Source organism: Pelecanus crispus, chromosome 21 (genome assembly GCF_030463565.1).
Source record: "Pelecanus crispus isolate bPelCri1 chromosome 21, bPelCri1.pri, whole genome shotgun sequence".
Classification (NCBI taxonomy): Eukaryota; Metazoa; Chordata; class Aves; order Pelecaniformes; family Pelecanidae; genus Pelecanus; species Pelecanus crispus.
The window spans coordinates 6147836-6171743 of NC_134663.1; the positions used below are offsets into that span (position 1 = coordinate 6147836).

Sequence of the window (23908 nt, forward strand, 5' to 3'; positions counted from 1 at the left end):
GTCACTGGTGGGGACACGGGGGGGACACGGGGACATGGGGCATGGAGGACATGGGGACACGGGGACTGGGGTGACGGGGTCATGGGGGACATGGGGGATAGGGGGGACACGGGGACCAGGGTGATGGGGACATAGGGGACACGGGGGACATGGGGGACATGGGGATCAGGGCAATGGGGACATGGGGGACATGGGGGACATGGGGGACATGGGGATCAGGGCAATGGGGACATGGGGGACATGGGGGACACAGGGGACATGGGGACCAGGGTGATGGGGACATGGGGGACACGGGGGACATGGGGGACATGGGGACCAGGGTGATGGGGACATGGGGGACACGGGGGACATGGGGGACATGGGGACCAGGGTGATGGGGACATGGGGGATAGGGGGGACATGGGGACCAGGGTGATGGGGACATGGGGGATAGGGGGGACACGGGGACATGGGGACCAGGGCAATGGGGACATGGGGGACACGGGGGACATGGGGGACATGGGGACCAGGGTGATGGGGACATGGGGGATAGGGGGGACACAGGGACTGGGGTGATGGGGACATGGGGGATAGGGGGGACATGGGGACTGGGGTGATGGGGACATGGGGGATAGGGGGGGCTTGGGGACATGGGGACCAGGGCGATGGGGACATGGGGGACACGGGGCATGGAGGACTTGGGGGACACAGGGACCAGGGTGACAGGGACACGGGGGAGATGGGGACATGGGGGACACGGGGACCAGGGTGACAGGGACATGAGGGTGATGGGGACTTGGGGGACATGGGGGAGAAGGGGACACGGGGGACATGGGGACCAGGGCAGTGGGGACATGGGGGACACGGGGACCATGGTGATGGGGACATGAGGGTGATGGGGACTTGGGGGACATGGGGGACAGGGTGACAGGGACTCGGGGGAGATGGGGACTTGGGGGAGATGGGGGACATGGGGGACATGGGGGACACAGGGACCAGGGTGATGGGGACTTGGGGGACATGGGGGAGAAGGGGACATGGGGGACAGGGTGACAGGGACTCGGGGGAGATGGGGACGTGGGGATGTGGGGACGTGGGGACATGGGGACGTGGGGACGTGGGGACGTGGGGACGTGGGGATGGGGGGACGTGGGGACATGGGGACGTACCCCCAATGCTCTCTCCCCAGCCCTGCTGCTGGTGGGGGCCGAGGGCCCGGCCCCGGGCACCCCGCAGGTGGGTGCTGGGGGGATCCAGCCGGGCACCCCGCGGCGGCAGCGGCCCCCCGAGCTCCGGGAGCAGCTCCAGCTGGGCGGCGATGGCAGCGGGGTGAGGGGGCACCCGTGGGGCGGGGGGCACCCAGAGAAGCTCTGGGATGGTGCTGGGGGGGGGACTGGTGGGCACTGGGATGGGGTTGTGGGGGTACGGGGGGCACTGGGGGGGCACCCATGGGGGACTGGGAAGGTCCTGGGAGGGCACTGGGGAGGGGGCACCCATGGGGGACTGGGGTGGGCACCAAGAGAGGGACCGGGCCGGCACTGAGGGGGAACTGGTGGGCACTGGGACGGTGTTGTGGGGGCACTGGGAGGTACTGGGGGGGCACTGGGAGGCACGGGGGGACACTGGGGGGGGGCAGTGGGGGAACACTGGAGGGCATGGGGGGTACTGGGGAGCATTGGGAGGGCATGGGGGGCACTGGGGAGGCACTGGGGGGCATGGGAGGGCACTGGGGGGCACTGGGGGGGCATGGGGGGGCACTGGGGGGTACTGGGGGGGATGGGGGGTACTGGGGAGCATTGGGAGGGCACTGGGGGGGCACTGGGGGGCATGGGAGGGCACTGGGGGGGCACTGGGGGGGCACTGGGGGGCATGGGAGGGCACTGGGGGGGCGCTGGGGGGCACTGGGGGGCACTGGGGGCACTGGGGCCCCGGGTGCTGACGCGGGGGTGCGCAGGGCGGGGCGGAGGGCCCCCAGAGCCTGCGCTGCGCCCTGTGCAAGCGGGTGGTGACGGCGCTGAAGGGCGTCGTGGTGAACCCCAAGGACAAGGTGAGCCAGGGCGCGGGCGTGCGACACGCGGTGCCCTCGTGCAGGGCACCACCCCCGTGCCAACCCCCCCCCCCCCCCCGGTGCTACCCCCCCTCGTGCAACGCGCCTGTGTGCAGTGGTGCCCCTCGTGCAAAGCAATACCCCTGTGCGATGCCCCTTGTGCAAGGCCCTCGTGCACAGTGCTAGCCCTCATGCAATGCCCCTCGTGCAAAGCCCCTGTGCAGGGTGATGCCCTTGTGCAACACCCCCCCCGTGCAATGCTCTTGCACAAGGTTATGCCCCCCCCGTGCAACACCCACGTGCAAAACCCCTGTGTGCAGTGATGCCCCTCGTGCAAGGCCCTCGTGCAAAGCAATACCCCCCATGCGATGCCCCCGTGCAAGGCGCTACCCCTCATGCAACGCCCCTTGTGCAATGCCCCCCGGGCAAGGTGATCCCCCCCGTGCAAAGCCCCTGTGTGCAGTGATCCCCCTCGTGCAAGGCCCTCGTGCGAGGCAATACCCCGCCTTGCGATGCCCCTCATGCAAAGCCCCGCTGTGCGGTGATGCCCCCCCCCCCCCCCCCCGTGCGAAGCCCCGTGCAAATCCCCCGTGCCCGCTGATGCCCCTCGCCCGGTGCCCCACGGCGGGCACTGACGTGTGGGGCAGGCGGGGGTGGCCCACGTCACCCAGCGCGTGTGCGGGCGGCTGCGCGTCGGGGTGGGGCTGTGCCGTCGCCTGCTGCACCACGCCCTGGTGCCCATCGAGGCGGCCCTGCGGCAGCACCAGGACCCTGCCCAGCTCTGCGCCCACCTGGGCTGGTGCTCCCCAAAGCCCTGAGGTGAGCCTGGGTGCCCCCCACCCGCCCCCCGGCCCGGCCCCACGGGGACCCACGCGCCCCAGCCGCGCCCGGCCCAGGAGGGCCCTCGAGTGCAGGGTGGGGACGCGGTGCCTCAAAGTGCTGACGGGAAGGGGACGGCGCACCCATGGGTGCTGCCGCGGCGGGGGGGCCTGGGAATGGGGGGAGGGGTGGGGGGACATGGGGGGGAGGCGTGGGAATGTGGAGGAGTGGGGACATGGGGGGGTGGGGGGACATAGGGGGACATGAGGGCATGTGGGGGGGTATGGTGGGACATAGGGGGGGCGTGGGGGGACATGGGGGCGTGGGAATGTGGAGGAGTGGGGACATGGGGGGGTGTGGGGGGACATGGGGGGACATGAGGGGACATGGGGGGCGTGGGGGGTATGGTGGGACATAGGGGGGCGTGGGGGGACATGGGGGCGTGGGAATGTGGAGGAGTGGGGACATGGGGGGGTGTGGGGGGACATAGGGGGACATGAGGGGACATGGGGGGCGTGGGAATATGGAGGGAGGGGGCGTGGGAATGTGGAGGAGTGGGGACATGGGGGGGTGGGGGGACATAGGGGGACATGAGGGCATGTGGGGGGGTATGGTGGGACATAGGGGGGGCGTGGGGGGACATGGGGGCGTGGGAATGTGGAGGAGTGGGGACATGGGGGGGTGTGGGGGGACATAGGGGGACATGAGGGGATGTGGGGGGGTATGGTGGGACATAGGGGGGGCGTGGGGGGACATGGGGGCGTGGGAATGTGGAGGAGTGGGGACATGGGGGGGTGTGGGGGGACATAGGGGGACATGAGGGGACATGGGGGGCGTGGGAATATGGAGGGAGGGGGCGTGGGAATGTGGAGGAGTGGGGACATGGGGGGGTGGGGGGACATAGGGGGACATGAGGGCATGTGGGGGGGTATGGTGGGACATAGGGGGGGCGTGGGGGGACATGGGGGCGTGGGAATGTGGAGGAGTGGGGACATGGGGGGGTGTGGGGGGACATAGGGGGACATGAGGGGATGTGGGGGGGTATGGTGGGACATAGGGGGGGCGTGGGGGGACATGGGGGCGTGGGAATGTGGAGGAGTGGGGACATGGGGGGGTGTGGGGGGACATAGGGGGACATGAGGGGACATGGGGGGCGTGGGAATATGGAGGGAGGGGGCGTGGGAATGTGGAGGAGTGGGGACATGGGGGGGTGGGGGGACATAGGGGGACATGAGGGCATGTGGGGGGGTATGGTGGGACATAGGGGGGGCGTGGGGGGACATGGGGGCGTGGGAATGTGGAGGAGTGGGGACATGGGGGGGTGTGGGGGGACATAGGGGGACATGAGGGCATGTGGGGGGGTATGGTGGGACATAGGGGGGGCGTGGGGGGACATGGGGGCGTGGGAATGTGGAGGAGTGGGGACATGGGGGGGTGTGGGGGACATAGGGGGACATGAGGGGACATGGGGGGCGTGGGAATATGGAGGGAGGGGGCGTGGGAATGTGGAGGAGTGGGGACATGGGGGGGTGTGGGGGGACATAGGGGGACATGAGGGGACGTGGGGGTATGGCGGGACAAAGGGGGGACATGGGGGCATGGGAATGTGGAGGAGAGGGGACATGGGGGGATGTGGGGGACGTGGGGGGGGTATGGTGGGACAAAGTGGGGGGCGTGGGGGGACATGGGGGTGTGGGAATGTGGAGAGGGGGACATGGGAATGTGGAGGAGTGGGGACATGGGGGTGTGGGGGGACATAGGGGGACATGAGGGGACATGGGGGGTATGGTGGGACATAGGGGGGACATGGGGGCATGGGAATGTGGAGGGGGGGCGTGGGGGGACATGAGGGGACGTGGGGGGTATGGTGGGACAAAGGGGGGACGTGGGGGGACATGGTGGCATGGGAATGTGGAGGAGAGGGGACATGGGGGGATGTGGGGGGCGTGGGAATGTGGAGGAGTGGGGACATGGGGGTGTGGGGGGACATGAGGGGACGTGGGGGGTATGGTGGGACAAAGGGGGGGGCGTGGGGGGACATGGGGGCATGGGAATGTGGAGGAGAGGGGACATGGGGGGACGTGGGGGGTGTGGTGGGACAAAGGGGGGTGTGGGGGGACATGGGGGCATGGGAATGTAGAGGAGAGGGGATGTGGGGGGCGTGGGAATGTGGAGGGGGGGACATGGGGGCGTGGGAATGTGGAGGAGTGGGGACATGGGGGGATGTGGGGGGCGTGGGAATGTGGAGGGGGGGACATGGGGGTGTGGGGGGACATGAGGGGACGTGGGGGTATGGTGGGACAAGGGGGGGGCATGGGGGCATGGGAATGTGGAGGAGTGGGGACATGGGGGTGTGGGGGGACATGAGAGGACGTGGGGGGTATGGTGGGACAAAGGGGGGGCGTGGGGGGACATGGGGGCATGGGAATGTAGAGGAGAGGGGATGTGGGGGGCGTGGGAATGTGGAGGGGGGGACATGGGGGCGTGGGAATGTGGAGGAGTGGGGACATGGGGGGATGTGGGGGGACATAGGGGGACATGAGGGGACATGGGGGGCGTGGGAATGTGGAGGGGGGGACATGGGGGCGTGGGAATGTGGAGGAGTGGGGACACGGGGGACATGGAGACATGGAGACATGGGGCTGTGGGGACATGGGGGCATGGGAGGACACGAGGGACGTGGGGACATGTGGGTATGGGGGGACACGGGGACATGGAGACATGGGACAAGGGGGGACACGGGGGTGTGGGGAGACACAGGGGTATGCAGGGACATGGGGGTTTGGGGACACGGGGGTATGGGACATGGGGAGAGGGGGACATGGGGATATGGAGGTACGGGAACATGGGGACATGGGGGTGTGGGGACATGGGGACACAGGGACACGGGGGTATGGGACATGGGGAGAGGGGGACATGGGGATATGGAGGTGCGGGAACATGGGGACAAGGGGGTGTGGGGACATGGGGACATTGGTGTATGGGGATATGGGGGACACGGGGACACATGGGGACATGGGGGTGTGGGGGGACATGGGGGTGTGGGGACATGGGGCCAGGGCCATGGGGACGCGGTGCCCACGGGTGCCCCGTCCCCGCTGCCACCTCTCCCCCCCCCAGGCACCAGCTCCGAGGGCCCCCCGATGCCACCGGCGTCCCCGCGCTGTCCCCCCACGCCGTGGGCCCCCCCCCCCGTCCCTCCCAGCTCAATAAAGCTTTGGCCACCGCAGCAGCGGCACCGGGGTGCGATGGCGACGCGGGGACCCCCGACGGGGCCGTGGGGGGGATGGGGGACATGGGGACGGGGGCAGGGGGTGCGGGGTGTCCCCGTGGCCGGGGCGCACGTGTCCCCGCAGCGCTGGCACCGTCCCAGCGGCCACCTCCCGCCCGGGCTATAAGAGGCCGCGGGGTTCAGCCCTGCCAGCGCCGCCATGGCACCGTCGGCACCGTCACCCGCGCTGGCGCTCCTCCTCGCCCTGCTCTGGGCCACCCCAGGTAGGGGCCCCCCCAAAACTGGGTGCACCCCCAGAGCTCCCCCCCCCCAAAGCTGGGTGCATCCCCAAAGCTGGGTGCTACCGCTCCCAAAGCTGGGTGCTCCCCCCAAAGCTGGGTGCATCCCCAAAGCTGGGTGCTACCGCTCCCAAAGCTGGGTGCTCCCCCCAAAGCTGGGTGCATCCCCAAAGCTGGGTGCTACCGCTCCCAAAGCTGGGTGCTCCCCCCAAAGCTGGGTGCATCCCCAAAGCTGGGTGCTACCGCTCCCAAAGCTTGGTGCTCCCCCCCAAGGCTGGGTGCATCCCCAAAGCTGGGTGCTACCGCTCCCAAAGCTGGGTGCTCCCCCCAAAGCTGGGTGCATCCCCAAAGCTGGGTGCTACCGCTCCCAAAGCTTGGTGCTCCCCCCCAAGGCTGGGTGCACCCCCAGAGCTGGGTGCTACCGCTCCCAAAACTGGGTGCAACCCCAGAGCTGGGTACAACCCCAGAGCTGGGTGCTACCCCCCCCCAAAGCTGGGTGCTCCCCCAAAACTGGGTGCATCCCCAAAGCTGGGTGCACCCCCAGAGCTGGGTGCAACCCCAGAGCTGGGTGCTACCGCTCCCAAAGCTTGGTGCCCCCCTCCAAGGCTGGGTGCACCCCCAGATCTCAGTGACCCCCCTCCCAAAGCTGGGTGCACCCCCAGAGCTGAGTGCAACCCCAGAGCTAGGTGCTACCTCTCCCAAAACTTGGTGCCCCGCTCCGAGACTGGGTGCACCCCCCAGAGCTGGGTGCACCTCCAGATCTGCGTGACCCCCCAAAGCTGGGTGCTACCCCTCCCAAAGCTGGGTGCACCCCTGTGGGGACCCTATGGAGGGGGGTCCTGGAGGCCTGGGTGCCCTCTTGAGGGTGGGTGGGGGGTGCCGGACGCCTGGGTCCCCTCTTGAGGGTGGTGGTGGGGGTTTGGGTGGGGGGTCCTGGACGCCTGGGTCCCCTTTCGGGGTCTTGGGGTGGGGTGGGGCACTGGGGAGGGACATTGGGGGGGGTCCTGGATGCCCCATGAGGGCTGGGGGGGCACCTTGGGGGGGTATTGGGGGGGGGTCCTGGAGGCCTGGGTGCCCCCGGGGCCGGGGTGCCGGGTGCTGACGGCAGCCGCAGGGCTGGGGGTGCCAGGGGAGCGCTGCGGGGGGTCCCCCCCCGCCCGCTGCCAGAGCTGGGAGACGCTGCTGCGCTGCGGGGCCCTGGGGCGCTGCGCCAGCCCCCCCGGGGCAGCCCCCACCACGGTGAGACCCCGCGGCCCACGGCCCCACCGCGCCCCACGGCCCCTCCCTTCGTCCCCATGCCCCCCAAATGGCCCAGTGCCCCTCCATGGCCCCACACCCTACGCCCCATGGCCCCATTCCTCCATGTCCCCATCTCCCAACGTCCCCCCATGTCCCCAAGTCCCCATCTCCCAATTTCCCCATGTCCCCCCATGTCACCATTCCCCCAAGTCCCCGTCTCCCGAATCTCCCAACATCCCCATGGCCCCATTCCCCAAAGTCCCCATCTCCCAATGCCCCCATGTCCCCATGATCCCATCTCCCAACATCCCCACGTCCCCATTCCCCCAAGTCCCCGTCTCCCAAATCTCCCAACATCCCCATGCCCCTGTTCCCCCATGTCCCCATCTCCCAAAACTCCCAACGTCCCCAAGTCCCCACCTCCCAAAGCCCCCATGCCCCTAACGTCCCCATGTCCCATATCCCCATCTCCCAAATCTCCCAACGTCCCCATGCCCCCGTGTCCCCACATCCCCATGTCCCCATGCCCCCGTGTCCCCATCTCCCCACGTCCCCAATCCGCCATGTCCCATACACCACCTCCCCACGTCCCCATGCCCCCCGTCCCCATGTCACACGTCCCCACATCCCGACGTCCCCATGCCCCCAATCCTCCATGTCCCCATCTCCCCACGTCCCCAATCCTCCGTGTCCCCACCTCCCAATGTCCCCATGCCCCACGTCCCCCCGTCCCCACATTCCCACGCCCCCGTGTCCCCATCACCCCACGTCCCCATGCCACCTGTCCCCACATTCCCACGCCCCCGTGTCCCCATCTCCCCATGTCCCCATGCCCCCATGTCCCCACATTCCCACGCCCCCGTGTCCCCATCTCCCCACATCCCCATGCCCCCGTGTCCCCACATCCCCATGTCCCCAATCCTCCGTGTCCCCATCTCCCGATGTCCCCACGCCCCCGTGTCCCCACCTCCCCATGCCCCCCATCCCCACGTCACACGTCCCCACATCCCGACGTCCCCATGTCCCCATCTCCCAACGTCCCCATGCCCCCGTGTCCCCACATCCCCATGTCCCCATGCCCCCGTGTCCCCTCTCCCCACGTCCCCAATCCGCCATGTCCCATACACCACCTCCCCACGTCCCCATGCCCCCCGTCCCCACGTCACACGTCCCCACATCCCGACGTCCCCATGTCCCCATCTCCCCACGTCCCCATGCCCCCTGTCCCCACATCCCCACGTCCCCAATCCTCCGTCCCCATCTCCCGATGTCCCCACGCCCCCGTGTCCCCACCTCCCCATGTCCCCATGCCCCCCATCCCCACATCCCCATGCCCCCATGTCCCCATCTCCCAATGTCCCCAATCCGCCATGTCCCATACCCCACCTCCCCACGTCCCTATGCCCCCCGTCCCCACGTCCCCACATCCCCACGTCCCCATGCCCCCATGTCCCCAATCCTCCATGTCCCCATCTCCCCACGTCCCTATGCCCCCCGTCCCCATGCCCCCACGTCCCCACATCCCCACGTCCCCATGCCCCCATGTCCCCAATCCTCCATGTCCCCATCTCCCCCCGTCCCCATGCCCCCACGTCCCCACATCCCCACGTCCCCATGCCCCCATGTCCCCAATCCTACATGTCCCCATCTCCCCACGTCCCCACGCCCCCCGTCCCCACATCCCCACATCCCCACGCCCCCATGCCTCCATGTCCCCATCTCCCCACGTCCCTATGCCCCCCGTCCCCATGCCCCCACGTCCCCACATCCCCACGTCCCCATGCCCCCATGTCCCCAATCCTACATGTCCCCATCTCCCCACGTCCCCACGCCCCCCGTCCCCACATCCCCACGTCCCCACGCCCCCATGCCTCCGTGTCCCCATCTCCCCACGTCCCTATGCCCCCTGTCCCCACATCCCCACGTCCCCAATCCTCCGTCCCCATCTCCCGATGTCCCCACGTCCCCACATCCCCACGTCCCCATGCCCCCATGTCCCCAATCCTCCATGTCCCCATCTCCCCACGTCCCCACGCCCCCCGTCCCCACATCCCCACATCCCCACGCCCCCATGCCTCCATGTCCCCATCTCCCCATGTCCCCACGCCCCCCGTCCCCACGCCCCCGTGTCCCCCCGTCCCCACGTCACAACCCACGTCCCCACGTCGCCGTGCCCGCTGCCAGCTCCCGCAGGACATGTGCGCCGACTGCCAGCAGATCGTCACCCTCCTCACCCGCATGGCCAACGAGTCGGCCACCAAGGTGCCCACGGGGCCGGGGCGGGCGCGGGGCGGGCGCGGGGCGGCCACCGTGGGTGCCAGCGTGGGTGCCATGGTGGCCGTGGGCGCAGGCGGCCGTGGAGGGCTTCCTGCGGCGGGAGTGCGCGGCGCTGCCGGTGCCCACCATGGTGCCGCCCTGCCAGAACCTGGTGCATGAGTACTTCGGCCTCCTCCTCGCCGACCTCGAGGGGCGCCTCGTGAGTGGGCACCCCTGGGTGCTGCGGCGCGGGGGCGGGGGCGGCGCGGGGTGCTGGGGGGATTGGGGACACCGCGGGGTGCGGGGGGGATTGGGGACAGGGGGATTGGGGACACCGTGCCATTTGGGGACACCTTGGGGTGCTGGGGGGATTGGGGACAGGGGGACTGGGGACACCGTGCCATTTGGGGGCACCTTGGGGTGCTGGGGGGACTGGGGACACCGTGCCATTTGGGGACACCTTGGGGTGCTGGGGGGACTGGGGACACCGTGGGGTGCTGGGGGGACTGGGGACAGGGGGACTGGGGACACCGTGCCATTTGGGGACACCGCGGGGTGCTGGGGGGACTGGGGACACCGTGGGGTGCTGGGGGGATTGGGGACACCGTGCCAGCTGGGGACACCATGGGGTGCTGGGGGGATTGGGGACAGGGGGATTGGGGACACCGTGCCATTTGGGGACACCTCAGGGTGCTGGGGGGACTGGGGACACCGTGGGGTGCTGGGGACACCGCGGGGTGCTGGGGGGACTGGGGACAGGGGGATTGGGGACACCGTGCCATTTGGGGACACCTTGGGGTGCTGGGGGCACTGGGGACACCGTGCCATTTGGGGACACCTTGGGGTGCTGGGGGGACTGGGGACAGGGGGACTGGGGACATCGTGCCATTTGGGGACACCTCGGGGTGCTGGGGGGATTGGGGACAGGGGGACTGGGGACATCGTGCCATTTGGGGACACCTCAGGGTGCTGGGGGGATTGGGGACAGGGGGACTGGGGACACCGTGCCATTTGGGGACACCTTGGGGTGCTGGGGGGACTGGGGACACCGCGGGGTGCTGGGGGGATTGGGGACAGGGGGATTGGGGACACCGTGCCATTTGGGGACACCGCGGGGTGCTGGGAGGTTTGGGGACACTGTGGGGTGTTGGGGGGACTGGGGACACCGTGCCATTTGGGGACACCGTGGGGTGCTGGGGACACCGCGGGGTGCTGGGGGGACTGGGGACACCGCGGGGTGCTGGGGGGATTGGGGACACCGTGCCAGCTGGGGACACCGTGGGGTGTTGGGGGGACTGGGGACTCCTTGGGGTGCTGGGGGGATTGGGGACAGGGGGATTGGGGACACCGTGGGGTGCTGGGGACACCTCGGGGTGCTGGGGGGACTGGGGACACCACGGGGTGCTGGGGGGACTGGGGACAGGGGGACTGGGGACATCGTGCCATTTGGGGACACCGCGGGGTGCTGGGGGGATTGGGGACAGGGGGATTGGGGACACCGTGCCATTTGGGGACACCGCGGGGTGCTGGGAGGTTTGGGGACACTGTGGGGTGTTGGGGGGACTGGGGACACCGTGCCATTTGGGGACACCGTGGGGTGCTGGGGACACCGCGGGGTGCTGGGGGGACTGGGGACACCGTGGGGTGCTGGGGGGATTGGGGACACCGTGCCAGCTGGGGACACCGTGGGGTGTTGGGGGGACTGGGGACACCTTGGGGTGCTGGGGGGATTGGGGACAGGGGGATTGGGGACACCGTGGGGTGCTGGGGACACCTCGGGGTGCTGGGGGGACTGGGGACACCACGGGGTGCTGGGGGGATTGGGGACACCATGGGGTGCTGGGGGGACTGGGGACACTGTGCCAGCTGGGACACGCTGCCTCAGGGTGCTGGGAAGTTTGGGGACACCATGCCATTTGGGGACCCCTTGGGGTGCTTGGGGACACTGCCAGCTGGGGACACCTCGGGGTGCTGGGGGGACTGGGTACACCGCGGGGTGCTGGGGGGATTGGGGACACCGTGCCAGCTGGGGACACCGCGGGGTGCCGGGAGGTTTGGGGACACCGTGCCAGCTGGGGACACCTCGGGGTGCTGGGGGGATCAGGGGCACCCCGGGGTGCCGGGGGCACCGCGCCAGCAGGGTGACCCCCGCCGGGTGCCCTCCTGCCCCCAGAAGCCCTCGGCCGTCTGCGCCCGCCTGGAGCTGTGCCCAGAGGAGCGCGGGGGGGTCCCGGCCGTGCCCCCCCTTGGGGCCCGTCTGCAGGTACGCGGGGTGGGGGCGGTGGGTGGCCCGGGGACGCGGGCATGGGGGCTACTGGGCGTCGGCATGGGCATGGCCACGGGTGTCTCCATGGGCATCTGTGGGCACCTCCATGGGCATGGCCATGGGCATCTCCATGGGTGTCTGTGGGCACCTCCATGGCCATGGGTGTCTCCATGGGTGTCTCTGTGGACATCTCCATGGGTATGGGCATGGCCATGGGCATCTCCATGGGTGCCTGTGGGCACCTCCATGGCCATGGGCATCTCCATGGGTGTCTGTGGGCACCTCCATGGCCATGGGCGTCTCCATGGGTGTCTCTGTGGACATCTCCATGGGTATGGGCATGGCCATGGGCATCTCCATGGGCATCTGTGGGCACCTCCATGGCCATGGGTGTCTCCATGGGTGTCTGTGGGCACTTCCATGGCCATGGGTGTCTCCATGGGTGTCTCTGTGGACATCTCCATGGGTATGGGCATGGCCATGGGCATCTCCATGGGCATCTGTGGGCACCTCCATGGCCATGGGTGTCTCCATGGGTGTCTGTGGGCACTTCCATGGCCATGGGTGTCTCCATGGGTGTCTCTGTGGACATCTCCATGGGTATGGGCATGGCCATGGGCATCTCCATGGGTGTCTGTGGGCACTTCCATGGCCATGGGTGTCTCCATGGGTGTCTCTGTGGACATCTCCATGGGTATGGGCATGGCCATGGGCATCTCCATGGGTGTCTGTGGGCACTTCCATGGCCATGGGTGTCTCCATGGGTGTCTCTGTGGACATCTCCATGGGTATGGGCATCTCCATGGGTGTCTGTGGGCACCTCCATGGCCATGGGCATCTCCATGGGTGTCTCTGTGGACATCTCCATGGGTATGGGCATGGCCATGGGCATCTCCATGGGTGCCTGTGGGCACCTCCATGGCCATGGGCATCTCCATGGGTGTCTGTGGGCACCTCCATGGCCATGGGCATCTCCATGGGTGTCTCTGTGGACATCTCCATGGGTATGGGCATGGCCATGGGCATCTCCATGGGTGTCTGTGGGCACCTCCATGGCCATGGGCGTCTCCATGGGTGTCTCTGTGGACATCTCCATGGGTATGGGCATGGCCATGGGCATCTCCATGGGTGTCTGTGGGCACTTCCATGGCCATGGGCGTCTCCATGGGTGTCTCTGTGGACATCTCCATGGGTATGGGCATGGCCATGGGCATCTCCATGGGTGTCTGTGGGCACCTCCATGGCCATGGGCGTCTCCATGGGTGTCTCTGTGGACATCTCCATGGGTATGGGCATGGCCATGGGCATCTCCATGGGTGTCTGTGGGCACCTCCATGGCCATGGGCGTCTCCATGGGTGTCTCTGTGGACATCTCCATGGGTATGGGCATGGCCATGGGCATCTCCATGGGCATCTGTGGGCACCTCCATGGCCATGGGTGTCTCCATGGGTGTCTGTGGGCACTTCCATGGCCATGGGTGTCTCCATGGGTGTCTCTGTGGACATCTCCATGGGTATGGGCATGGCCATGGGCATCTCCATGGGTGTCTGTGGGCACTTCCATGGCCATGGGCATCTCCATGGGTATGGGCATGGTCATGGGCATCTCCATGGGTGCCTGTGGGCACCTCCATGGCCATGGGTGTCTCCATGGGTGTCTAGGCATCCCCATGGGCATGGGCATCTCCATGGGCATGGACACAGGCATCTCCATGGGTGCCTGTGGGCATCTCGATGGGTGTCTGGGCACCTCCATGGGCAGGGCCATGGGTGGCTGTGGGCATCTCTGAGGGCGTCTGGGCATCTCCATGGGTGGCTGTGGGCACCTCCCTGGGCACCCTGGGGCACCTCCGCGGGCGTCTACATGGCCGTAACCATGGGCATAAACGCGGGAATCTCCGTGGGCGCCCACCTAGGCCGCTGTAGGGTCCCCTCAGCGGGTACGCGCACGGGCGTCACTATGGGCCCCTATGTGGCCATGGTCGCTCTCGGGGGCACCTCCGCGGGCACCCAGCCGGCCATAGGCCCCTCGGCGGGCCCAAGCGCGGCGGCAGCCCCACCATTAGCCTCCAGAGTGAACGCCCGTCCCCAGGTGCCCGCCAGCGAGGCCCTGCCCGTGCCGCTGCCGCTGTGCTGGTTGTGCCGCACCTTCCTGGCCCGCGCCGAGGCCGCCGTCCCCAAGGAGGGGGTGGCAACGGTGGCGGCAGGGCTGTGCCGGGTGCTGCCGGCGGCGGTGGCGGGCGCGTGCCAGTGCCTGGCGCAGCGGTACGCGGTGCTGGCGCTGGAGGGGGTGCTGGGGCGCCTGGGCCCCCGCCTGCTCTGCCGCCTGCTCCTCGCCTGCCGCCCCGAGGACGGCTCCGGCCCCTTGGCACCTCCCTGGCGTCCCCTCGGGGAGACCGCGGCCCCGCCGGCTGCCTGTGCCAGCACCCAGGTGAGCGGGTGATGGGGTGACAGGGTGACAGGGTGGCAGGTGATGGGGTGAGACAGGGTGATGGGGTAAGACAGGGTGATGGGGTGAGACAGGGTGATGGGGTGACGGGGTGACGGGGGTGGCAGGGTGACGGGGGGGCAGGGTGACGGGGGGGCAGGGTGACGGGGTGAGACAGGGTGATGGGGTGGCAGGGTGATGGGGTGATGGGGTGAGACAGGGTGATGGGGTAAGACAGGGTGATGGGGTGAGACAGGGTGATGGGGTGGCAGGTGATGGGGTGAGACAGGGTGATGGGGTGACGGGGGTGGCGGGGTGACGGGGTGGCAGGGTGACGGGGGGCAGGGTGACGGGGGGGCAGGGTGACGGGGCGATGGGGTGATGGGGTGGCAGGGTGATGGGGTGAGACAGGGTGATGGGGTGACGGGGTGAGACAGGGTGATGGGGTGAGACAGGGTGATGGGGTGGCAGGTGATGGGGTGAGACAGGGTGATGGGGTGAGACAGGGTGATGGGGGTGACGGGGTGGCAGGGTGACGGGGGGCAGGGTGACGGGGGGGCAGGGTGACGGGGCGATGGGGTGAGACAGGGTGACGGGGGTGACACCACAGGCTAAGCTCTCGGGGACGTGCCTCGAGGGTCACAGTCCCCGGGGATGCGACAGGACACCCAAGGGTGTCACAGCCCTGAGAGTCATCCTCCAGGGTGTCACAGCCCCAAGGGGACGTGTCGGGGACCGAAAGGGTGTCACAGCCCCTGGGGCCACATCCTGGGGTGTCACAGCCTCAAGGGACACATCTAAGGGTGTCACAGCCCTGAGGGGACATGTTGGGAACCCAAAAGATGTCACAGCCCCTGGGGCCACATCCTGGGGTGTCGCAGCCCCTGGGGCCACATCTGAGGGTGTCACAGTCCCGGGGCCACATCCTGGTGTGTCATAGCCCCAAGGGGACATGTTGGCGACCCAAAAGCTGTCACAGCCCCTGGGGCCACATCTGAGGGTGTCACAGTCCCGAGGCCACATCCTGGGGTGTCACAGCCCCAAGGGGACATGTTGGGGACCCAAAAGCTGTCACAGTCCCTGGGGACACATCCCGGTGTGTCACAGCCCCAGAGGAGACACCCAGGGGTCCCACATCCCCGAGGGGGTGCCAGGACCCCTGGGGACACAGCGAGGTCCCCAAAAGGTGTCACAGCCCCCAGAGAACATGCCAGGGTCCCCAAGGGTGTCACAGCCCCTGGGGACACACTCAGGGGTGCCACCGGGTACAGGACACCCCCCCCCCCAAGGAGGGGGGGCACTGAGAGTCCCACAGCCCCACGGGACACCCCGAGGATGTCGCAGCCCTGGGAAGGGGGGTCCCGGGGGTGTCCCCACCCTGACACCCGTGTCCCCACCCCGCAAGGACCTCCCTGCACTGTCCCCAAACCTGGGACCCTGCGCCCTGGGCCCGACCTACTGGTGCTCCAGCCCCGAGGCCGCCCGCCGCTGCCAGGTGAGCTGGGGACGAGGCGGGGGACACAAAGGGGACAAAGGTGGGGGGCTGGCACCCGCCTCGCCCCCCAGCTCACCCCCCCCGCTCTCCCCCAGGCCCTGCAGCACTGCCAGGAGCACGTCTGGCTGTAGGGGGGGCACGAGGAGTACCCCCTGCCTGCCCCCAAATAAAGCTTGGATACCGCCCTGCCTCAGTTTCCCCACTTTTTCGGGGTGTTTCAGGGTGCAGCAGGGGGGGTGACAGGGTGCAGGGCGGGGGGGCAGCTTTCTCAGAAAGCAGGCGGGTTTTCGCACCTGCCAAAGCTGCGAAAACCACAACCTGCGCCCGCCCCGTGTCCAAAGAGGAGCGAAGGCTGAAAACGGTTACAAAAATACAGTGGGGGGCCTTTAATTGGGGGCGGGGGGCACGGGGGGGGGGGTTGGGTGCCCCTGGGGGGGCTGTAGGTGCTCCCAGGGTGGGGAACAGGCAGCCCCGGGGGAGCTGCGGGCATCCCCGAGGGGCTCAGGCGCCTTGTTGGTTCGTCTCGTCCTCCTCGCGTCGCTTCCAGATCTGCGGCAGAGCAAGGGTGGGGGGGTCAGGGGGGTACGAGGGGATGTTTTGGGGGGGGTGACAAGCGTCCCCCGCGCCGTCACCGAAGCCCCTCACCTGGATGTACGCCTCCGAGAGCGTGATCATCTGCGGCAAGATGTCGGTCACCTGCAGGTCCTGCAGCTCGTACCACTTCCCCGTGCCCTGCAAGGGGACGGGAGGGGACAGAGGTGAGGCTGGGGGGGCCACCCCCCTTGCCACCCCCCCCTCGCCTTGGGGACGGGGGACACTCACGTGGTGCAGCACGTGGATGCGGTAGGAGCCCTCGGAGGGCTTCCCGTCGTGCACGATGTTGGCGATGAGGTCGTAGGTGGTGTTGGTGTGCGCTGCCTGCACCTCCTCCGACAGGTACTCCCGCAGGTCCACGTTCCTGGGGGGCCCCCCCGCAGCACCCGGCACCCCTCAGCTGGGCATCACCAGCCCCCAGACCCCAGGGGAGCCCCTACGCCACCCGCAAACCCCCCTAGGCGCTTGCAAACCCCTCCTAAATGCTTGCAAACTTCTCCAAGATGGCCACAAACCCCCCCCAGACGGCCACAAACCCCTCCTAGCTGCCCACAACCCCCGCCAAATGCTTTCAACTTCCCCTAGACACTTACAACACCCCTTAGATACTCACAACCCCCCCAGATGCTTTCAACCTCCCCTAGATGCTTGCAAACCTCTCCCAGACAGCCACAAACCCCTCCTAGACAGCCACAAACCCCTCCTAGACAGCCACAAACCCCCCCTAAGCACTTATAACACCCCCTTAGATGCTCACAAGCTCCTCCAGATGCTTTCAACCCCTCCAAGCTGCCCACAAACCCCTCGCAGATGCTTTTGACCTCCCCTAGACACTTGCAACACCCCCTTAAACGCTCACAAAATTTTCCAGATGCTTCCAACCCCCCCTAGATGCTTACAAACTCCTCCTAAACGTTTCCCAACCCTCAATGGGGTGCAGGGAAAGGGAGATGGGGACCCCAAACACCCACCCAGGGGTCTTCACCACTCACGTGATGGGGAAGTTGACGATGGTGGGGTTCTTCTCCACGAAGAAGTTGTTCTTGGTGAAGCGCTTGATGCAGAAGATGAGGTAGGGAGGCAGCTTGGTGAGCTGGAAGCGCTTGAGGAAGTTCTCCTTGTAGGTCTTGTACTCCTTCTCGGTAGCGCCATTGAATTTGGCCAAGATGCTGAAGAGGGGGACCTGGGGGATGATGAGCTGCTCCTTCTCGTCCTTGTAGAGCGGGGCGGTGGGAAGGTCCAACGTCAGGTACATGAAGGTGGATTCCACCATCATCTCCTGGTACTCGGTGTTCTGCAAGAGCTGCGCCTTCTCCTCGGCCGGCTGCGGGACATGGGGCTCAGAGAGGGGGCTTGTAGACCCCCCGCAGGGGTGAGAACCTCCCCCCTTTGCCCCCTCCACGTACTCACCAGGTCCGGGTGAGGCAGCTTTTTGGTGAAGATGCGCATGGAGCCCTGGAAGACGTCGGTGACGATGGCTGCGGGGACAGAAAGACGTTGAGGGGGGACCAGGGGTGACGAGCGTCACCCAAGGGGGTGCCCCAAGGGAATAAGGGGCCTTCGTCGCCCTCCGCTCACTTTTCTTCTTCTTCTTCGTGCCGCCCAGGGCCGAGTGCAGCGCATTCAGGAACCAGGAGAGGAAGTCCACCCCGTCCCCTACAAACCAGGGGATAAATCAGAACCTGGGGGGCCGGAACCAGCGCCCACCCCACCACCACCATTCCATCCCGCTCCTCGCCTTGCTTGGTGATCTGGAAGTTCTTCTTGCTGCAGAGCACCACGGCCTGCAGCATCTCGTGGGGCGAGACGTGCGCTTTGAAGTTCCGGGGGTTCCACAGCTTCCGCATCAGCTCCCCGAAGCGCTGCACCAGCAGGAACATGATATCCCCGGGTGGGCGCTGGATGCTCTTGTAGTTCTCTTCCTCCAAAAAATAATTCCTCAATGGCGGAACGTTGGATAAAGCCTGCAGGAGAGGAGCCGGGAAGCGTCCCCGTCAGCCCTGGGGTGGGGTTGGGGGGGGTTTCACCCCAAAAACAAAGCCTGGAGCTCCCCCCAGTGATACCTGAAGGACGGCATTGGCGTAGTCGTTGGCTTTGATGTTGTTGAGCCCCACGATGCCGGGCAGGTATGTGGTGCCGTCGTAGGCACGGGAGAGCTTGGCCTGCTTGTCCAGGTTGGTGATCTGCTGCGTGGTGAAGGTGGGCTTCAGCACGTACTGCGGGAGAGAAACAGCGTCGGAAAAGGCAGGGGGGACATGAAGCTGAACCCCCCGACCCGGGGCAGCTCGGTCCCCACCGCACCGTGATGTCCTCCAGCGAGGAGTCGATGATCTCGTAGTTGTCAGGCAGGCAATAAAACTTGAGGGTGTGGAGGTTGAGGAAGACATGGTGGCTGAACTGGACGCTGTGGATGTAGGCGTGAGACTTCAGCCCGCGGCCTGTGGGGAAGAGCAGGGGGTCAAGGAAGGTTTGGGGGGGGCTCGAGGGGGCGGTGGGGGGGTCGGGGGGAGCCTCGGGTCCCCGGAGGGGAGAGGGGGGATGGAAAACCCAGGAGAACACAGAGATGGGACGCAAGCGATTCCCCACCCGCATCCGGAGGCTGCTTCTGCCCACCCCCAGTGTCCCCATGCCCCCCTCGGCAGCAGCCCGGCCCCTGGGGGTCCTCTGTGCTCCCCACCCATCCCTGGATGTCGCCTCTGTCCCCCTTAGCAGCACCTTGGCCCCTGGGGGTCCCCCGCCCAGCAGCACCCCAGCCTCTGGGTGTCCCCTATGTCCCCCCCCAGCAGCACCCTGGTCCCTGGGTGTCCCTTGGGCAGCACCCCGGTCCCCAGAGTGCCCCCCATGTCCCCCCAAGCAGCACCCTGGCCCCTGCATGTCCCCTGTGTGTCCCACAGGCAGCACTTTGGCCCCTGCATGTCCCCTGTGTCCCCCCCCCAGCAGTATCCCAGTCCCTGGGTGTCCCCTGTGTCCCCCCTGGCCATAACCCTGGTCCCCAGCAGCACCCCAGCCTCGGGTGTCCCCCATGTCCCCCTGGCAGCACCCCAGCCCCCAGGCAGCCCCCGTGTCCCCCCCAGCAGCACCCTGCTCCCCGGGGGGGCTCACCCTGGAAGTACTTCCCGCAGACGAGGCAGGCGTAGACGTTGATGTGGGACAGGGAGATGGAGCAGAGCTTCTCGAAATCAAAGTCCAGGACGCTCCTGGGACAGAGGGACAGAGCTGCAGGGGGGGCTGGGGGGGCAGGGGGGAACCCCCAGGGACAGCAGGGACCCCCAGGAAGGCGGGGAGCCCCTGGGGGACCCCAAAACGCCCCTGACCCATCTCGCCCCCCCGCTCACTTGTTGATGGTGTCCAGGTAGGGGCAGTGCCGGCTGCGCTGGTCCTCGGGGTCGAAGCGGCCGTAGCGCACTGCAGGGGAAGGGCTCGTTAGCGGAGAGGGGGTGTTAATGAAGGGGGGGCGTTAACAAAGGGGGCTCGTTAGCGGCTGGGGGGGCATTAGCGAAGGGGGGTCATTAGCGGCGGGGGCACAGGGGGCTCGGGGTGATGCCCTGTGTCAGAGATGGAGCAGATGCCCCCCCGCCCCCGCTTAAGCACCCCCGGGGCTGAGCCCCGGTTCCCCGCCGGTGCTTCCCCCCCCGCCCCAGACCTAAACCCGGGACCCCCAGGATCAGCCCCGGCGCCCCCCGTACGCCCCGGTGTCCTCCCGCCCCGGTGCCCCCCCGTGCACTCGGTCCCCCCGTACGCCCCGGTCCCCCCCCCGCACTCCCGGTGCCCACCGGTGGGCTCGGGCTCAGGGTCGGAGTCGCCATCGGGCTCACGCTCACGCTTGACCCGCACCGGGCCGGTGGCGGAGCCCCCCCAGGAGCCGGTACCGCTGCCCGGCTCACGCTTGATACGGGCGGGATCCACCGGGAGCGGGAGGGACAGGCCGGCCTCCGCCGCCTCCCGCCGCCCGCGGTCCCGCTCCGCCTCCCGCCGCCCCCGGGACCGCTCCGCCTCCCCCTCCCGGCGGCTCCGCGACGAGCCCCGCGAGGAGGAGGAGGAGGAAGAGGAGCCGCCGCCGCCCGCCCCCCGCGGGGCCGCCCGGGCCTCCCGCTCCCGCTCCCGCTTCCCGCGGCTCGACATCCCGCCCGCCGCGCCGGCGCGGGGGCCGCAGTGCGCAGGCGCGGGGGCCGCAGTGCGCAGGCGCGGAGGATGCACCACGCAGGCGCGACGGAGGGGGCGGAGCCAAACCGTGCGCCGAGGAGTACTACGCATGCGCAGAAGTGCCACAGCGGTCTCCGCGCATGCGCCTTTGGCCAACCGGCGGCGGCGGCACCGCCTCCTGGCTACTGCGCATGTGCGCGGCCGCCAGGGGTGGGCGGTGCCGCTTCTGCGCCTGCGCACTTAGGCGCCCCCAGCTAGCGCATGCGCGCTGGGCCCGCGGCGGCCGGCGGGGCTTTTAAAGGGACCGCGTCCCGGTACCGGCGGGGCAGCCCCGCCCGCGGCCCCCCCCCTCACTCCCCCCGTAGGCTGGCCCCGGTGGCGGCGGCCGATGGAGGCGGCCGCGGGCTGGCGCTGCCGGCCGGGTGGGCGACTCGATATGAGCCACGGCTTCGTGCGGCACATCCGCCGCAACCAGATCGCCAGGTACCGGCACCGCTAGGGCCTTGAACCGGCCCGGGGCCTCCTGGGGACCCCCCCAGCCCCGGCTCCGCGCGGCCCCGGGACCCCCCCGTGACACCCTCGGTGTCCGATCCCCCCCCCCCCGGTAACTCCCCGCTCCCCCGGTGCGCAGGGACGCCTACGAGCGGGCGGTGCGGCAGGCGCGGGGGCGGGCGCGGGGCCGGCTCACCCCGACCCCCCCCCGGCCCCGCCGCCCCGACCAGCCGGTGTACCGGCCCCGGCGGCCCGGTGAGCGGGGGCACCCGGGGTGGGGGGACCCCAGGGTGGGCTGAGGCGGGGGGGGGGGGCATGGGAGAGACCCCAAGGTGGGCTGGGACATGGGGGGCACCCAAGGGAGACAGGGATGGGGGGCACCCATGGGTGGGGGGGCATGGGAGAGACCCCAGGGTGGGCTGGGACATGGGGGGCACCCAAGGGAGACAGGGATGGGGGGGCACCCATGGGTGGGGGGGCATGGGGGGCACCCAAGGGAGACAGAGGTGTGGGGGGGACATGGGGAGGTGATTGGGGTGGGCACCCATAGCTGGGGGGGGACATGGGGGGGCACCCAAGAGAGGGTTGGGGATGGGGGGCACCCCTGGGGGGGCACTGAAGGGGATGACAGGGGTGGGGAGCACCCAAGGGTGGGCTGGGGAGTGGGGGGGGCACCCAAGGGGGTGGTGGAGATGAGGGCACCCCTGGGGGGGGGGGGGGCACCCCAGGGTGGGCTGAGGCATGGGGGGGGCACCCAAGGGTGGGGGGGACATGGGGAGGTGCCCAAGGGGGTGATTGGAGGGGGCACCCCTGTGGGGGGCACCCAAGGGAGACAGGAATGGGGGGCACCCAAGGGTGGGGGGGACATGGGGAGGTTCCCAAGGGAGTGATTGGGGGGGCACCCCTGTGGGGGGCACCCAAGGGTGGGGGGGACATGGGGAGGTTCCCAAGGGGGTGATTGGGGGGGCACCCAAGGGTGGGCAGGGAAGTGGGGGGGGGCACCCAGGGGGTGCTGGGGCTGGGGGCACCCCTGGGTGGGCGGGGGGGCCCTGGCAGCCCCCTGAGGGTGCCGGTGCCGCAGGGGGGGCCGGGGGTGACGCCAGCCCGGGCCCCCCCCCCGCCGACCCCCGTGGGCCCCGGCTCTTCTGCCTGGAGTACGAGGGGGACGACGGGCGCGTCACCGCCGTCATCGTGCACCGGGTGGGTGCGGGGGGAGCGCGGGCACCCAGGGGGGCGGGGGGGGGATGCTCAGTGTGGGGGGAGTCCGGGCACCCATGGGTGCAGGGGGGTGGGAGGGGGGCAAGGAAGGGGGACACTTGGGAGGGGGGAGTCTGGGCACCCATGGGTGCAGGGGAGGAAGGAGGGGGGACAGTGAGTGGGGGGGGGAGTCTGGGCACCCATGGGTGTCGGGGGGGCCAAGGAGGGGGGAGTCTGGGCACCCATGGGTGCAGGGGTGTGGGAGGGGGGCAAGGAGGGGGGACACTCAGTTGGGGGGGGGGAGTCTGGGCACCCATGGGTGCAGGGGAGGAAGGAGGGGGGACACTCAAGGGAGAGTCCAGGCACCAATGGGGGGGGTGGGGGGCAAGGAGGGGGGAGTCTGGGCACCCATGGGTGCAGGGGACTTGGGGGGGGGGGCAAGGAGGGGGGACACTTGGGAGGGGGGAGTCTGGGCACCCATGGGTGCAGGGGAGGAAGGAGGGGGGACACTCAGGGGGGAGTCCAGGCACCCATGGGGGGGGGCAAGGAAGGGGGAGTCTGGGCACCCATGGGTGCAGGGGACTTGGGGGGGGGGGCAAGGAGGGGGGACAGTCAGTTGGGGGGGGAGTCTGGGCACCCATGGGTGCAGGGGAGGAAGGAGGGGGGACACTCGGGGGGGAGTCCGAGCACCCATGGGTGTGGGGGGAGCCCAAGGAGGGGGGAGTCCGAGCACCCATGGGAGGGGGGTGGGGGGCAAGGAGGGGGGAGTCCGGGCACCCATGGGCACAGGGGGGCAAGGGGAGGGGCAGTGTGTGCGGGGGGGGGGCACCCATGGGTGACGGGGCGGGTGCCGCAGGGTGACAGCGCGGAGGAGGTGACGCAGCGGGTGTGCGCCCGGAGCCCGCTGGAGCCCGCCCTGCGCCGGGCCCTCTGCCAGCGGGTGCAGGACGAGCTCAGCAAGCGCCGGGGGACGGGGTGACGGGGTCCCATGGGTGCCACCCCCCCGGGACGGGTGCCACCCCCCGGGACGGGTGCCACCCGCTGCCTGGTGACAATAAAGGTGCTGCGAGGCGTCCGGCTCTGCGTGGGGAAACTGAGGCACGGAGGAGGGACCCCACTGTGGCACCCATGGGTGCCCCCCGCCCCACGGTCCCCGTCCCCTCCCCGGGTGCCATCGTGTCCCCGGGGTCCCCTCCCAGGTCCCCCCCCCCCCCGTCTCGGTGGTACCTGGGGACAAGGCCAGGTGGCCTCAGGGTGGGTCCTGCTGGTTTGTTATTGTAGGGTCTCCCCAAAGCAAATCCCGGTTCTTATTTATTGTAGGGTCTCCCCAGGGCGGGTCCTGCTGGTTTGTTATTGTAGGGTCTCCCCAAAGCAAATCCCGGTTCTTATTTATTGCAGGGTCTCCCCAGAGATCATCCTGCTGCTCTGTTATTGTAGGGTCTC

The 23908-nt window shown here is 68.9% G+C and overlaps 3 protein-coding genes across 3 annotated transcripts; 2 read left to right on the forward strand and 1 right to left on the reverse strand.

Annotated features, from left to right (window-relative positions):
• Positions 1-6276: 6276 nt before the first annotated feature.
• SFTPB (surfactant protein B) lies at positions 6277-16170 on the forward strand. The gene is made up of 8 exons (XM_075724101.1): positions 6277-6340; positions 7470-7594; positions 9788-9856; positions 9945-10070; positions 12024-12105; positions 14192-14547; positions 15950-16039; positions 16135-16170. The coding sequence occupies exons 1-8, from the start codon at positions 6277-6279 to the stop codon at positions 16168-16170; spliced, it is 948 nt and encodes a 315-aa protein (XP_075580216.1).
• A 370-nt stretch (positions 16171-16540) lies between these two features.
• USP39 (ubiquitin specific peptidase 39) lies at positions 16541-20755 on the reverse strand. Its single transcript, XM_075724018.1, has 12 exons — positions 20407-20755; positions 19969-20038; positions 19736-19830; positions 18935-19071; positions 18697-18849; positions 18372-18597; positions 18212-18289; positions 18044-18111; positions 17626-17957; positions 16862-16997; positions 16685-16771; positions 16541-16588 (listed from the first exon to the last, which is right to left on the reverse strand). The coding sequence occupies exons 1-12, from the start codon at positions 20753-20755 to the stop codon at positions 16541-16543; spliced, it is 1779 nt and encodes a 592-aa protein (XP_075580133.1).
• Positions 20756-21164: 409 nt separating this feature from the next.
• C21H2orf68 (chromosome 21 C2orf68 homolog) lies at positions 21165-23444 on the forward strand. The gene is made up of 4 exons (XM_075724139.1): positions 21165-21259; positions 21408-21523; positions 22350-22468; positions 23322-23444. The coding sequence occupies exons 1-4, from the start codon at positions 21165-21167 to the stop codon at positions 23442-23444; spliced, it is 453 nt and encodes a 150-aa protein (XP_075580254.1).
• Positions 23445-23908: the final 464 nt, after the last annotated feature.